Here is a 17541-nt window from a genome sequence, read left to right as displayed (position 1 = left end):
TGGTGTTTATCACAGCAACGGAAAGTAATTAACAAAGGCTGCTATGCTATGTTGAAAAGTGCACCATACCGAGGACACATATATCCCTAACACAGGCAAAAGGCAAAGTCTGCCATGGCTCTGAGAGTATTCTTTTTTTTTTTTTTGGGGGGGGGGGGGGGGGGGGGGGAGGCGGGCAGAGTTTCTCAGTGAAGCCCTGACTGTCCTAGAACCTAGAACTCACTTCAAAGACCAGACTGGCCTCAAACTCACAGGGATTTACCTGATTCAGTGTCCCAGGTGTTGGGATTAAAGGGTACGCCACCACAATCAGCAACAGTATACTGTATATGGCAACATAAAACCAGGAAATGTATAGATGTCTGTCTCCAAAGAGTCACCAATCATCTCCCATCAAAGAAGGATCTATTGTACTCTGTGAGTACAAGGCCAGCCTGGTCTACAAAGGGAATTTCAGGACAGCCAGAGCAAACAGTGAAACTGTCTTGAAAAACCAAAAAGAATCCATTATAAATATCCTCCACCCTTGTTATCCATGGAGCAAGGAAACCTGACACTTTTACAAAGCTTTTCCTAATCCACCTCATGAATGAACAGTTAACTTCCCTGAGTGCAGAGATGAGCACGGCAGAATTTTCCCAAGTCCAAGCCAAACAACTCTTTAATTTTTATAAGGCATGCGCCAAGATTAAAAGGGAGATGGATGAGGAGTGAACTTATAGCACATATTTATAAGGCAGAGGCAGAACGATCGGGAGTTCAGAGTTATCCTCTACTGCATCACAAGTTGGAGGCCAACCTGAGCTACACCTCAGGTCAGAAATACTCTGATTACTCCTGCTGGTCCTTCACAACATGGCCAACAATACTATTTTTTCAACTCAGTTTATCTGAATCCTTCTGGGGCTTGGATTCACCAAAGCAAAACAGGGCACAGGGATATGGAAGTCCATCTGCATGTTTGCACACACAGCAGACACAAGGAATATGAAAGTCCATCTGCTTGTTTGCACACACAGCAGACACAACCATGTGAGCGAGCGCCCATGAGCAGAAGGCAATTGGCATTACCACTCGCTGTGCAACGTACCAGAATTTCCTTTGGGGTAAAAAACCATTTGAGGCTGGTGGTGGTACACACCTTTAATTCCAGCACTCAGGAGGCAGAGGCAGACAGTTTGAGGCTGGCCTGGTCTACATACAGGGTTTTTTTTTTTAATTTTTTTTTTGGTTGGTAAAAATGTTTTTTTATTTTTTGGGTTTTTTTTTGTTTTTTGATTTTTGTCTTTTGACAAACACTCATACACCTAAAATAAAAACATACAATGTTTTTAAAGAAACAAAGGAATGAACTGGAGAGATGGCTCAACAGGTAAAGAGCTTGTCGCACAGGCTGATGACCTAAGTTTGATCCCCAAAACCCACATAATGGTGGAAGAAGAGAACCTACTCCATAAACTTGCCCACAGGCCTACCTCCACCTGTGGGCTGTGACGAGTGTACACACAGACTAATAATAATAAAATAATAAAACCCAAGGAGAACATTCAAGAACAGACTCTGGCTTCACATTGCAAGACTGCAATTTCAGAGAATCCAGGGGTGGGGGCAGGACCCTCACTTCACTATTGGCATCCACAGAGATGCAAAGGGAAAGGAGAGTGTGCAGGTCATCCTGGTAAGCCAGGTAGGAAGGTCGAGAAGGCTCTTGCTTCTCTGTCAGTTCCCAGTTCTAAGCTCTGCACTGTGGTTGTTCCCAGAGACCTAGTGGGGCACCTAGATATCCACCTTCCTGGGCCTGCAGTGCTGCGACCGCTCTGCCCCTGCTCTCGCCTCCTCTCACTGCGCTCCCTGTCAGGACTGAACAGAGTCAATGAAATGCCCAGGGTTCCACTGAGAAATTCCATGCAATACCAAGAACTCAACCCTGAATTTTTAAAACTCAACCAGCAGATGCCAAGAGAAAGATAACCGAGATAGAAAATTACCTGACAAAATATCTAGGAACTGTGATAAAAACGCTTCAACAATCAAGTATCAGTACCTTGAGACAAGTGAAAAACGAGCAAGCCTCAGCAAAATAGTCTGTTTTAAACAGGAAACTCAAAGAACCACTTAGAACTAAAGTTATAGTAACTGTTTGCTTGAAGTGTCACCCCAGTCCCCTGGCATTTATTTTGGAATGTTTGAGTGGAAAGTCCCAATTCAAGCCCCGTCCCCTGGGAGTTGCCACAGTCCAGACTCCATCTCCGAGAAAGCCCGCCAAAAGGTGACCCTTCCCCAGAGAGGGTCAAGACCACGCACAGAGGCTATTTAAACTGCCCCAGAGAACAAACACGTGGTCTTCCAGCTTTCCCTCCCCTCCCCTCCCATGTTGTCCCAGAGGGCCACCCGGGTACGCTGGCAACCATTAAACTGGGCCTTTTTCTAATTTGGTTTGATTTGGTCTGATTTGGATTATTGTGACAGCGGAGAGGCTTATTGGGCTGGAAAAACTTTACAGTAGCCAAAATAAGAGGCTCAGAAGATAGACTCCGCTGTGATTGTCAGTAGTGTCTCCCAAAGGCCCGCCTGGTAAAGCCTTGGCCCCATGGCCTACATGGAAAGCACTATGGATGGCCTAGTAGGAGCTTTATGTCACTGTGGGCATACCACTGGCAAGATTATGGAAACTCAGTGGGCGGTGGTGGCACATGACTTTAATCCTAGTACTCTGGAGGCAGAGGCAGGAGGATCTCTGAGTTCAAGACCAGCCTGGTCTACATAGCTAGTTCCAGGACGGTCAAGGGATATGCAGATAAACTTTGTCCAGATAAAAGGAAAAAAAGAAAAAAAAATGAGACCTCAATATCTTCCTCTTCTCTTTTGCTTCTTGGCCAAAATAAGCAATTTGTTCTGCCATCCACTACCAGCCACTGCCACATGAGAGACCCAAAGCTGTAAATATCAACACCATAAACCAAAACAAGACTTTTCTCTTCAGAAGTTAGACATCTTGGGTATTTTATTACAGTAAAGAGCTAACTAATACTGACTCAAAGTCAAAGGGATGACATGCAGGAAAGAACTAAAAGAATAAAGTCATGCAATCTGAACAAAGGAGAAAAGGTAGGCTTAAACTGAATATATAAAGACAGACATGTGTCACACGCCTTTAATCCCAGCACTTGGGAGGCAGAGGCTGGCAGATCTTTGTGAGTTCGAGAACAGCTTGGTCTACCTAATAATTTCCAGGACAACCAGAGCTACATATAGTAAGATCCTGTCTCAAAACAGCAACAACAAAAGGACTATTGGCCACTTTTGATGAAGGACCCAGCCGTGACCAGCTCAATAGAGGCCTGAGTCTCAGTAGTTTACCCAGGTTCCGAGAAAGACCACAAACTGAGACTACCCAGGCACCACCTAGGAACAGACCATCCAAAGGAAATTCCTAACTTCCAACCGAGTAGATAGGATCGCCTGCCAGTGCGCACCCATCGCTCTTCACCAGGACACCCCTAGACAAATGTTAGCCAATCAACGGTCCTGAGCCTTAGAAATCCCTCACCCCCACCTTTACTACTAGAAAAACCAGACCCCAACGGAGCTCGGGACTCTCCAACCACTCCAATACGATGGACCCACGGAGAGTCCGAGTCTGCAAACTTGTAAAGGAATAAAGGCCCTTTGCTTTTACATACAGGACTTGGTCTCCTAGTTAGTTTTAGACAGACTCCGTGATCTGAGCATAACAGCATATATCTGTGCTCCTAACACTCAGGAGACTGAGACAGGAGGACCACCAGTTCAGGGTTGGCCGAGGGTACACAACAAACCATAAAGGACGTGGGGGTGGGTCGTAGCCGTCACTGGAGTTTTGTTCTTCTGAAAGGGGTGTTTCTGTCTCTCGTGCGGCCTGATATGGCTCTTGCTCACTAGCCCTTCCTCCTCCAGGCCTGTTGTAATTCTGCAATTGCACAATACTGGCATTTAACGAGAAACCGCTGGATTAGCTCCCACATTGCAGAATAGGGTCAGGAGTAGACTCCATGAATATTTTAATGTTTCACTAAGTCAAGGTTAAGGAACTGCTCACTTAGAAAACCTAGTTTAATCAGTCCTTAGAGCAGTTAAATTTAAAAATAACTAACAGGGGGAGCAGGCTTTAACAACTTTATCTCTTCCCTGGGACTAGGAGTGAGAGGTGATGTGACAGGGGAAGAGAGAAGCTGGGACCTGAAGACAGAACGCTCTCCTATCCACTAAACTCTTTCCCTCCACACATTTTCTCAGTGCACACAGAGCAACGTGTTACCCCAAAAGAATGAATGAAGGTTTGTAATACCACATTTACCTTTAGTGTAGATGCTATTGATCTAATGAGGTGTCTGTGGATATGGAGGTACACACTACAGTCCCAGAATGCAGGAAGCTGAGGCAAGAGGAATGAGAATTTCTAACAGACTACACAGTCAGTGTATCTGAGGCCAACATTTCTTGCTCTATAGGTTCAAGATCCCAGCTGAAAAAAAAACAAAACAGGAGGAGGGAGGGAGGGAAGGAGGGAGGGAGGGAGGGAGGGAGGGAGAAGCTGCCTGAATACTTAAATGACCTCCTGGCCTTAGATTTATTTACAAGACACAAAGCAGCCGGGTGCGTGTGTTCCCTAGCATCTACCCGCTATCTTCACATTCTGGTTGAAACCACTCTGCTCTCGGGGTCTTATCTCTCCAACTGGGTCTGCAGAGTACACAGGAGCACAAAGTTCAGACCCAGACACATCTGGAATAGTGACTTTACTACTTCATTAGCTGTGCGACCTTCAGTAAACTAACATCTGTTAGAGCGGACTCAATACACGTGTCAGACATCAGCTAGGTCAGGATACCCATAGTGACCAACACATGCTAAGAGTTTAGTAACTCTTTGAGTTTAAGAACAGTTCTTGCTGTAGAGCAGTGGTGGTGCATGCCTTTAATTCCAGCACTTGTGAGGCAGAGGCAGGAGGATCTCCAAGGCCAGCTTCCAGTGTGAATTCTAGAACAGCCAGGGCTGTACACAGAGAAACCCTGTCTCAAAACAACAAAAGATGCTGGCAGTGGTGGTGCACTTTAATCCCAGCACTCGGAGGCAGAGACAGGAGGATCTCTGTGAGTTCCAGGTCAGCCTGGTCTACAGAGTAAATTCCTGGACAGCCAGGGCTGTTACACAGAAAAACCCTGTCTTGAAAAACCAAAAAAGAAAAGAAAATTCTTTACAGCAAGGTCTGCGCTGAGGCACCAGCTGAGCGGCAGAGCACTTGCCCAGCATGCATGTCCCAGCTTCAAGCCTAGTGAGGGACTAGGCCTTGGACCAACTCTGGTAGGCAGACAGGGAGAGAGCAGGACCAAGGCTTGGTAATAAAGGGGGCAAATTTCCAAGATGGTCAGCTTCTTCTTCCTCAACCTCCTGGTGATAAAACAGCTTTTGCTTCCCACCAGCAGGCCCCCTGCTGATTGACTGACGAGGACAGGCCACACACCATTCATGGACCCATCTGCCGTCCTGTGTGCCTTCAAGTTTGCCAAAGTAAAGTAGGGGAGGAAGGCCCTTCGGAGGCTTTAAAAGCCCCAGGCCTCAGAAGAGCTTGGATTTTCTGCTGTGCAAAGGGATTTTTTCCAATGTGTCTGCAGAGCGCATGTGTCCTCACCTCACATGCCTGCCTTCCCATGACTGCTACTTTCTGTCTGCAGAGCGCATGCTTCCTCACATGCCTGCCTTCACATGACTGCTGCTTCTGTCTGCTGGGCTTCAGGCTTTTCTGCCTTCTAAGTCTTCAACTGGCAGAGAAAACAAGCCCAATCCAAATCCCTAGACTGCGTCATTTCAAGATTGTTTCACTAGCAATGGAAAAAAAATAAAAATAAAAGCATTACACGGCCTAACAAGACCATAAGTTCAAGTGCTCAGTCACTGGGATCCCCTGAGTTCCTTGTCTTTCAGCAAGCAGGGGAAAGACTCTAAGAACCTTTTTAAATTTTTCCTGTGTTGCATATGTGTGCTAGCTAGCTTGTGTTTGTACACAACGTGCATGAAGGTGCTTATGGAGCTGCGTTTTAAGACACACACACAGTCAATGAGATGGCTTGCAGCACTAGCTTGATGACTTGGTGATCCAGGGCCCATGTAAAGATAGACAGAGAAAACTCTACTCCACAAAGTAGTCTTCTGACATCACACACATACACCATGCCCACAGACATACAATATTAGTAACAATTCCATATGATAAACTGAGTACAGTAATTGGAGTGAAAGCAAAAATAATCTTTATTGAGGATGTCAAAAATTTCAAGCCATTGCCAGTCTGCATATCATAGTACTATAATATGATAAATAAAGTCAATCACTGTGTTTTCAAGCTTTATATTTGCAAACAAAACAGTCAAGGACAAGACTGCAGATTTGGTCCGGGGCACAGCCAGAGCTACCTAAAAGAGACCCTGTGTCAAAAGAACAGCATCAGCGACTGGAGACCTCAGGTTCCCATTTCAGCATCGGCACTGCCAGCTCCTGACACCCATGCCACCAGGCAGGAGCTGACTGATCCCTTTCTGAATCATACACAACCAAGCAGGGCTAGATGCAACTCCAGGCCAGCGCATGGAACATTTACCCCTGAAGATGAACTCTGCTCTTGCAAAGCAAGCTCTTAGGATTAATCCAGTTAATACTTGGATTCGCTCACTCAGCAGAGGGTGGCAGCTAGGAACACTCACCTAGACACAGATTCTCAGAAAACCCCACCCACTCCCTCTAGTCAAGAGACCTGTCCTCGCTAGGCTGTTTGCCTCCCCTACAAAAAAGAGCTATACAGAGAGCTCAGTGGATGTTACAGGAATCGACAGTTACCACATACAAAGGGTTAGAAATAGGATGAAGCTCCAAAGTACGGGGCAGAAGAGGCTGCTGTTCACTGTATGCCCTTTCTTACTTTCAGTATGTAGAATTCATGTGCAACAAATGAGATAGATTTAAAGGCAAATTATGAGAGCCTGCCTCCAGATGTGCTTTAGGACACCTGTAGTGAGTTCTGAACTGCAGCTTTTACAAAACACTTCTGGTAATTCAAAGTCTGAGGCATTTGGTGGGTACATTGTATTTTCATAAACACTGACAAAGAAAAAAAATTGAGGGGGAGAAAAATGAACACCTGGAAAGAATTGCCCCATGGTTAAACTCTCCTTTGGACTCTGCCCTTTGGAGGCCAGTCACTGATAACCAGTGGGTAAATAACTACGCTTCCCCCACCCCCTGGTAAAAGAATGCTTCCTGGCCCCAAGTGATGGCACAAGCCTTTAATCCTGGCGGTTGGGGAGGCCAAGGCAGGAGTGAGGGTCTCTGTGAGTTCAAGTGTGGTTTAGATGGCAAATTCCAAGTCAGCCAAGGCTACGTAGTGAAACCCTTTCTCAAAAAAAAATCAAACAAAAAGAAAGCTACCCTAGCTCATTTTTTTTCTTTTTCTGAGACAAGGTTTTGCTGTAGTTTTGGAGCCTGTCCTGAAACTAGCTCTTGTAGACCAGGCTGGCCTCAAACTCTAACTCACAGAGATCCACCCGCCTCTGCCTCCCAAGTGCTGGGATTAAAGGTGTGCGCCACCACCTGGCTCCTATCTCACCTTAAACTAGAACATTCCCAAATTTAATTAATCCAAGCCAGTTTATAGTCTCAAAAAACCACCCTGACACTGAATTCAAGAACCAGCCAGGCACAGTGGTGCTAGTCTTTAGTCTTGGGATTTGGGAGATAGACAAAAGGATCTCAGTGAGTAAAATTTTTTTTAAACCTCTTTTTTCTTGGTGATGAGACAAACAAGCACACCCTAGTGCTCAACCATTTAAAACTAAATTTCAAAAACTGGGCATAAATAGCACATGTCTGTCTGGCCTCTAATCCTAACTGTCAGGAGAGAGAAGCAAGAGGATCAGAAGTTGAAAGTCATCTTCGGCCATAAAGGCAGTTAAAGAAGAGCCATCCTGTGCTACCTGACACATCCCCCCCCCCCAAAACAGGGAGGGGTGAAGGTGATGGCTTAGTCTGTTAAATAAATAAATAAATAAATAAATAAATAAATAAATAAATAAATAAATAACCGAGCAGGGGTAGGGTCTTGAGAGACAGCTTAGCTGTTAGGAGCACTTCCTGCTCTGGCAGAGGAACTGAGTTCAGTTCCCAGCACCCACTGTAAACTCCAGTCCCAGAAGATTCAACAACTTCTGGCCTCTTCCATTAACTGCATGCACATGTGCATACAAATATACACAGGTATAAAAATTAATAGATTCAAAGTGGGTGGAAGTGGGGTCACCTACTTATTTTCCAGAAGCATGTGGGCTAGGATAGAGATATGGCCCAGTGATTAAGAGCTCTTGCTGCTCTTCCAGAGAACCCAGGGTCAATTCCCAGCACCCACATCTACCTGTAATTCTGGTTCCAGAGACCTGACACCCTCTTCTGGCCTCAGCAGGTACCAGGTACATGAAAGATGCACAGACATATATGCAGACAAAACATCTATATACATCAAATAAAAATGCTAAATAAAATGATAGGCAGTCTGCCAACAGCAGCCAAGGCTAACCTCTGGTCTTTACATGCACACATGTGCACACGAATACACATACAAATGTACAAATGTTTGTCCACTCCCTAATCATGTGAGAACTATGTTAGCTAAATGCCTGCTAAGTGCAAGTCTAAAGCATCCTCTTCACCACAGCTGCCCATGGTTACAGCTGCCTGTGGTCACAGCTACCCCTGGTTACACCTGTACAGTTGGGGAAGACGCTTCACCGTCTAGACTCTCAAAATGTTGTCTGTTTCCTTGGTAAATGACCAAATTCTGACTCAGCTACCAACTGTGGCTGATGGTTCTTTTTTTAAAAGAAAAGGTCCCAGCCACATAGCTAGACACACACACACACACACACACACACACACACACACACACACACGGTGCACACACATCTGTAAAGCTGGGGGGTCTGGCCTCCTCACTTAGATGAGGTCCCTGCTGTGATCCCACTACACCTCATCCCTTCCATCCTGGACTGTGTGATACAACCAAAATCATGGTGTCCTCTGTCTGCGATGAACTTTGCTATCATACTGGCCCTTCAGGTCAAGCCCCAAATCCCACCTCTAAGAAACTTCTAGGTTACTCCAGCCCAAACCAATCATCTCAAGCTCTGTTGCAGCATATCATGAGATCTTGTAAAAATGTGGCACCTGATTTCGTAGCTCTAGGGCCATGATTGAGGCTCTCCACCCTTCCAGACCGATGGGCCAGAGCAAGCCTAAACCCTTTCCTTAGCAGTCAGGACCCCCTGTGACCCCAAGTCAGTGGTGTGCGCTGTCACTCTCTCCGTCTGCGTGCCTATGGCCCGTGCTTGACTCTATCTGCCGCACTGTTTTTCTGACTTCCCATGGGACTTCACCTGCCATAAATACTGCACCACTTAGTAGCCTTCAGGACTGGCTAACAGTCAAAGCTTATAACTTGAATGTGCTTTAGGTCAGTGCCATAGAAAAAGTGTTACTTTTTCCTGACATAATTTTATCAAAAAAAATTTAATTCAGGAGCCTGGGGTGTTTGTAGATGGCTTGCCTAGCATGCACGAGACCCTCAGCACAGCACACACTGGGTATGAATGATGTCACACACCTGATAACTCCTGTACTTGGGAAATAGAATCAGGAGGATCACATGAATAAGAGCTGGGACAGAGCCCAGTGGCAAAACGCTTTCCTCACACGCAAAAGGCCTGGAGTTCAATTTCCAGAATCTTTCATACATACACAGACACACAGACACAGACACACACGCATGCATGCACGCAGGCAGTCAGGCAGACAGACAAGCCCAAAAGATTCTAGGACAGACTCCTTGGATGTGACTGTTGTAGCAGAACTGATAGCATCCTGCCGTTGAAATCAATACCAGAAGACAGAGCGGTGAGTCAGGAAGGAGCAGCTGGCATCTGATGTGCCTGCTGCCATGGAGCCACATTCTACTGCACTTTCATCCATGTATCTCCTTGACTGCTGAAGCCACACTGAACTCACTCGGATGTTGTTGGTCAGATCAGAAGCAGCTAAATCAACATTGTCATTTGTGTCTAGTTTAGACTAGCTGGAGGCTGGGGTCAGCTCAGGGGATTCCATTCCCACTACCACCAATGGGGCAGCACAGTATGAAGGAAGCAGCATCAGACCTGGGTGCGCCACAGGCTGCCGCCTAGACTACGCAGGGAGTGAGCTGGGTAGCACTGGCCCTCCCAGGTCTGTGAGCAGGACATTGTACAGAACAGCCTGTGCTTGGTTTCTCAGCGCTGCACACACCCTCGCCTCCCAAGCACTGCGCAGGCAAACAGGGAAAGAACAGACCTGACCTCTGAGGAAACAGGTACTAGAGATAAATATTCCAACACCACTAAATGCCTAAGAGTAGCCCAGCACGCAGAGAAAGGACTGGGTCCTGCTTCAGATAAGCCGCTTACAGGCCACACAGGCATCACCCAGACTAAGGAAAACGCAGTTTCCATTATCACAAGGCCAGGCCACAAAAGACATCCGAAACCACATTAAAAGGTAGTTTTTATCTATTTTTTTTCTTTTAAGTTTTTTGAGACAGGGTTTCACTGTAGCTATCAAGCCTGCCCTGGCACTAGCTCTTGTAGACCAGGCTGGCCTTGAACTCAGAGGGATCAGCCTCCCTCTGCTCCCCAGTGATGGGATTAAAGGCGCGCACCACCTTTTTTTTTTTCTTAAAGCAAGGTCATAACTACACAGCTCTGGAACTCACTGTGTAGCCAACATGGCCTCACACCTGCCTTTATTTAACTCAATACATCTAAAGGTAGATTTTTATGCTCAAAGAAGAAATAATTTATTGGTTTGTTTGAAAATATTTACCAAGTGCGCGCTCGCGCTCTCTCTCTCTCTCTCTCTCTCTCTCTCTCTCTCTCTCTCTCTCTCAAGAAAGGGTTTCTCTATGCAGCCCTGGCTGTCCAAGAACTCGCTCTGTAAATCAGACTGGTCTCAGTGTCCAACTCAGAGATCCGCCTACATCTGCTTCCCCAAATTCTGGGAGTAAAGGCCCAGCCTATGAAGAGCATTGACATCAGTGACTCTAACAAGCACAGAACACCTGGTTTGAAGCACACTGGTGCTTCTACTTAAGTACTTGTATGATACTGGAGACTTATTTACCTCTCTGGTTCTCAAGGTTTTTTCTCCATAAAATGGGGAAGAACATGCACTACAAATTATTACAGCTATCCAATGAGAGATAGATGGAAATTCCTAAGAATACAGTGGACATTAGAAGGTGATCAGTAAGATTACGTTGCAAAGAAGGGCAGTTCTGAATTGATGGGCGTGGCAGGAGGAAGAAGAGCAGGTGAGATCCCAGCACAGGATAATAGGTCAGCACTGAAGAAAGGAATGAAAGGAATTGATAGGGACCCCGAGGCCAAAGATCAATTTCCATTTGAGGCAATAAGAAGCTACCGAAAGAGAAAATGGAGCTGCAGGCCTGGAACTGCTGACAGACAGAGCCAAGATGGCAGGACTGCTTAGAGGCAAAGGCGATAGAAAGAAAGTGTGGTCAAACTAAACCAGGAGAGTACAAGCCTGTGCTCAAGGGCCTTCAGAAGTTCGGGTTAAACACCCGGGTAGAGAAAAGCCTGGGGAGGGAGGCAGAGAGCTAGAGCCTGCAGCAGTACAGTGTCCAGGCCTTCCAGACACGGAGGGGTCTATTCCCCTGGAGAATCTGCAAACCCAAACAACTCCCAACCTCAGCACACACCTCGGGAGAGACGGAGGTCGGAATGAGAAGGTTTTTCTTTTCTTTTTCACATTTAAGAAAATGCAACCTGGTCAGGGTGAGATATGTCTTTAATCCCAACACTTCGGAGGCAGAGGCCGGCAGATCTCTGAGTTCGAGGCCAGCCTGGTCTACAAAGTGAGTTCCAGGATGGTCAGAGATGCTATAAAGAGAAACTCTGTCTTGAAAGGAAAGAAAAAGAAAAATAAAGGCACCAAATGTTTATAAGTGCTACACAAATATTAAATTGCTTAACTATAACAGAACTTGAATTTTAAAATACTGAGTGCATCAACTGGAGAGAATTAGCCCCAGCTGAGAGCGTCCCAGGACGCCGGGTTCCCGCTTGAAGCACTTGCTGAACAGGAAAAGGCTCTAATCTGTACTAAAATCAAACCTGACTGTCTCTGCCAGAATCCTTTTTAAAAATGACACCTGAGCAGAGCAGGACCGATGAGAACTATGGCTCTGCCTAGCGTACTCACTGTCCAGGAGAAGAGTGGCTGCTGCTTCTTCAGCAGAAATTACATCACTTTGAAACCTCGACTGAAAGTCATCCCATCTCCTTCCCCAAATGCTTCGATGAGACCTATTTTTAAGGTGGGCAGGGCGGCACACACCTGGAGGTCCAGCCCTGGAGAGTGAGGGAGCAGGAGTATCAGGAATACAAGGTCAGCAAGAGACCAGGTCTCAGGAGGGAGGAAAAGGAAACAGTTGTGATACCTGCACTCAGAGGCTGACGCCGAGAACTGCTGCTAGTTCCAGACAGCCTGGGCTAAGGGTTAGACCATGTCCCCAGGAAAAAGAAAGAGGAAAAGGAAAAAACTGTTAGGAATAGCAAGGGTCAGCACATCCCTCTAACTCCCAGCATTCAGGAGGCTGAGGCAGAAGGATAGCATGTTTGAGGCCCGCATAAGATTCATAGTGAGACCCAGTCACAAAAAACTAAATCAATGGCTGAAGAACTGGCTCTTGCTGCTCTTCCAACAGACCCGACTTTACGCTAACGTTAGGCCGCTCATAAATGCCTGTAATTCCAGCTGGCCTCCAAACCCTGCACACACACGGTACACATTTACACAGACACATCCACATAAATAAAAATAAAACTTTAAATAAACAAGCTAAGCGGTGGTGGTGCACACCTTTAATCCCAGCACTCGGGAGACAGAGGCAGGAGCAATCTCTGTGAGGGTGAAGTCAGCCTGGTCTATAAAGAGAGGTCCAGGACAGCCAGGACTATACAGAGAAAACTTGTCTTGAAAACAAAAGAAACAAAGAATATAAAACATTACATTCTTCAAGTCTTCAAAGTCCGGTGCATATTTTATGAGTAAGGTACATGTCAATTCTCATTGAACATGGTTCAGGTACAAGCGTCAGCCGTGGGCAGTGCCCATTGTGCTGGAGGGTGGCAGTCTACACAGAAGAGCCCCTAGGAAACTTTTGTCATGCCATGTCACCACAACCACAGACTGAAGATATGAGCCGGACAGACCAGCAGACATCCAGGCGAGCCGAACATGGCGGTTCACTCCAGACCCTGCTCTTCTTTTTATTCCTGTGTTTGTGCCTTTGTGGGGTGTGATGCAGCTGCCTGCAGAGGCCAGGGCTGTCACCTCATCCTCAAACTCAAAACTTTAGCTGCTAAAGAACTGGGATTATGGGCTTTCACCACCACACACTGTTCTTGGGAGTAGAGCTTTCACTGTGACATACCTGAGAGTCACCGTATATCAACCCAGCTTTAGGATACCCCTAATTCAGCCTCTGGGGGGCTGGCATCACAGGTGCGGGCCCAGCCTGTAAGACTTCATTTTATTTTATTGAGAGAAAGAGAGGGTATGTGTGTATGTATGTGTGTGTGCACCTGTGAAAGAGAGAGAGGGTGGGAGGAGGGAGGGAGGATAGGGTACGTGTGTCCTGTGGCACACTCAGGGAGGTGAAAGGACAATTCTACAGAAGCGAGTGTAGTGAAACCCTGTCCCAAAAGACAACACCCTCATGACCCCTCTGTGTATGTACACACATGCATGCACACACACACGCATGTGCACATGCACGCACACCCCTGCCAGGCTTTAACTTTCTGTCTGGGTCTTCACTCAAGCCCAAGACTACAGCCTTGGCATATAAAAAACCTGGACTAGACTAAACAGCAACCACTTTACAGACAATAGCAGAGACCTGTCACCATGCATGCATGAGTTAAGCCTGGCTTGCCAGTTCCATGCCTTTAAGACTTTAACACTTCTCACTAACCTGTTATTAAGTCGAGACCAGTGGCCATAGAATAAGCTCCTGGCCAAACCCAAATTGCATGCTGTAAGCTTAAAGACCAAATAGACTTTTATCTGTGGTGACCGCCATGATGCAATATGGAACACCACACCAGACATAATATTCTTTGCATGCTTTTATTCCTGTAATATGCATAATAAAAGTTTGCCCCAGGATTCTAACAAATATTTACTGAGTTAATAGATTGTCTCCTATATTTCCATTTACCCAGCTGTGATAGGTGGGAGTTATATGAGACCAGAAAGGCTCACTTTTCTCATTATTATGGGAACATAGCTGAGAACAGCTTCAGGAAGAGCTCGTCTGGCCCCAGTGAGAGAGACCAGTCTATCAGGGAAGGGAAGGCGCTGCAGGAAGCGCATCCGGCCACTCTGCACCCTCCGCCAGGAAGCACATAAGTGGATGCCGGTACACAGCTCGTTTTCTCCTTCCCCCTTTTTATCCCAGCACGAGGGGGGCACCCACACCTGGGGCAGCTCTTCAGTCCTCAGTTACACCCCTCTAGAAATGCCCTTGAAAACTCCCTGGGGTGAATCCAGCCAGCTGACAATGAAGACTGACCGCCACACAACTTCATGACCTCCTGGCTAAGGCCGAGTGAAGATTAACCAATACACCCTCTATCCTGAACTCCTGGAATTCACATCAGCCAGGAACAAAGAAGCTGAGAAATGATTCAGATCAATGGCAGAATGGGTACTAGCTGGACCAGAGAGAGGGGACTAGTTCTGCTAAGGCAGCATGGAGGCCAAGGACGGGTACAGAGCGACCTCAACAGATGCTTGGTTTCATAAACTGACTCCCTAAGACCCTTAAAATCTGTTAAGTGTTGGTTCTGCTCCAAGCTATTCCTCATAAAATGCCATGAGCAGCCAGGCATCTTGGCACATGCTTGTGACTCCAGCATCTGGGTGGCCAAGGCCGGAGATCTCTGCAAATTTCAGCTCAGCCAGAGCTAGAGTCAAACTCTGTCTAAATAAATAAATTTTAAAAACTCTTTAAAGTTGTGCCCTTTATGGCTGTGGTGGCTTCTCACAGCTATAAATCCTAGCATTCGGAAGGCTTAGACAAGACTTTTGGGGCTAGCCTGGACTCTAATAACCAGCCTGGGTTAAAATAAGATCTCCTCTCAAAAAAATTTTTTTAAAGAATTCCAGCACTCTGGAGACAGAGGCAGGTTGATCTCTGGGAGTTCAAGGCCAGCCTGGTCTACAAAGCGAGTTCCAGGACTGTCAGGGCTGTTACATAGAGAGCCTCTGTCTCAAAGAACTGAAGACAACCCATAAGCAAATACAAGCTTCCCGTAGAAGCAGGCGCATTCTCGTGGGCATGGGTGCTAGGCACACTTGAGAGGGCTCTAGGAAGGGCCTCAAGCGTTCAACACATTTACTTTGAGTAAAAAAAAAAAAAAAAAAATGTCTTGGGGAGCTTCAAGAGCCCTCATCTGAGAACAGTATATGCTCTGGCCAAAACCAGATTTATCCCAATAAGCAGCCAATCAGAACAAATCTTACTGCCACTCAACCACATTGGGATCTAACCAATGAAAATATTCAACAACAAAAAATTACATAGAACATGTTTCTTACATGAGTCCAGCCCAAACAAAAATATCTTTGAGAAAGGCTTAGACTTTATAAAGCCAGCTTGAAAGGGGGGCGGGGTGATGAGACAATGACAAGGTCAGGTTTACTCTAAGATCCCTTAGAAATGGTGTCCTTGAAGGAGCAGAGGTGTACAGAGACCGCAGGACCAATCCATGTAGTAGCCTTCTCAGGGAGCCAAAAAGCCGGGAAGGCAGATTGAAAAGCACTGGCCTCATTAGCCCCGCTTAGGAAACTGTGTAAGTGTGACCTCACCCCTGGATCACACAGCTATATTTAGTTTATACCTAATATGGATGAAGTCCTGACCGGAGCCATTTCCTCTCTCCACAAAAAGAAACTTCCTTGCTTTTCTTCTGTCAACAATGCAAAGGGTGGGCTCCTCTGAGGGGGGAGTTTTGAAAAAGAAAAGAAAGGAAAGAGAAATGACTTGAGAAAAAACATTAACAAATTTGGATGTAGCTTATTAAACTTGGCCTGGCTTGACATTTTGAAGCTGGAAAACAATGCTGAAATCCAAACCCACAGTGTTCAAGGAGGCTCCTCTACGGCGCTTCTAAAGGGACTGACCAACCAGGTCCAGACACAAGTGGAGCCATGGAAACCCTGCATTTCCTTCTAAACTTTATCAAGGGGTGCTAGGCTGTCACTCCGTAGTGTGTGAGGCCCAGGGTTCAAGAGTTAGTTAGCACTACAAAGAAAGATTCAGACAGAACTCTCAAAGGCTGTGGTGTGGCTCCCAGCCCTGCTGTTTACTGGCCCTTTCTGAAGCGCACATACGACACAGAATTGACATGCCTACTCCCGAGTCTATGTGCGAATTAACTTGGCTAGCACATCTAAAAGGCTGGCATACCGTGCCTGGCACACAATCAGCACTCAGTGCTGTCTATTATCCCGGCATTAATATCTAGGCTTTTATCAGTTTGCTGTGCCCTGTGTGGGAGTAAATTGAGTACTTTCAAAAGTTTATAACATTATAATAAGATAAAAGATAAAGTCACTTTATGATCCTTGAGTCACCTACTAATTACAGTCGCACACTCGTGTCTTCAGCTTTATTACCACCCAGCGTGGTATAAGGAGGAAACTGGGAATGAACAGACTAGAGCCTGCAATTCCGCCCTTACCCCTTACAAACCACTAGCCAGCCAACAGCACACGCCTTTACTCCCCGTACTCAGGAGGCAGAAGCCAGATAGGATGCCCGAGTTCCAGGTGAGCTAGAGATGAAAAATCCAAACAGAAAGCCTGTAAATCAGGGTATTTAATCCCAGCACTCGGGAGGTGGATCTCTGTGAGCTCGAGGACAGCCTGGACTACAAAAGCTAGTTCCAGGACAGAATCCAAAGCTACAGAGAAACTCTGTTTTGAAAAACAAAAAACAACCAAAAAAAAAAAAAATAAGCAGGCATTATTTAATACCAATTACTATATAACCAACTTAATTGCATACAATAAAAATAAAAAAGCATGGAATTTGGAAGCACAGGAAACCAAGTCATTAATTCTAAGGCCCTCTAGAGAACCACTATATCCAGTGGCACAGACTGACTCCTGACCTCTTGAAATTTCACTTTGGAAGAGGAGGAAGAGAAAAACACTCTTCCTAATGTTTTAGCTAGAGTCCTAGAGCTGAGGCAGAAGGACTAAGGGAGCTTGCTGTCAGTCACCTAGTGAATACCCGCACGGCAGTGAGCTCCTGTTAACTCTGAAGAGTCCCACTCTGATCCTGGGGCTTTTTCAAACTAGCTCTTCACTTCTGATTTAGAAAGGAGTCCTCCACCT

General features: G+C 46.1%; 1 protein-coding gene across 2 annotated transcripts in view; it reads right to left on the bottom strand.

The window, feature by feature from the left end:
• Clic4 (chloride intracellular channel 4) overlaps positions 1-17541 on the bottom strand; it is a 56609-nt gene that overhangs the window by 24385 nt on the left and 14683 nt on the right. The window contains exon 1 of one of the 2 annotated variants that reach the window (XM_050153949.1): positions 3819-3839. The exons of the other annotated variant lie outside the window; for it this stretch is intronic. Within the exon in view, the coding sequence (XP_050009906.1) occupies positions 3819-3821 (3 nt within the window). The 5' untranslated portion in view covers positions 3822-3839. Of the gene's footprint in view, positions 1-3818; positions 3840-17541 lie in introns of those variants that run through there. 2 annotated transcript variants of the gene reach the window in all.

The sequence above is a fragment of the Alexandromys fortis genome, unplaced genomic scaffold (assembly GCF_014885135.2).
Source record: "Alexandromys fortis isolate MF-2015 unplaced genomic scaffold, M_Fortis_MF-2015_v1.1 scaffold_26, whole genome shotgun sequence".
Lineage (NCBI taxonomy): Eukaryota > Metazoa > Chordata > Mammalia > Rodentia > Cricetidae > Alexandromys > Alexandromys fortis.
The sequence above is the reverse complement of the archived record's forward strand: the minus strand, read 5'-3'. Positions and strand labels throughout refer to the sequence as shown.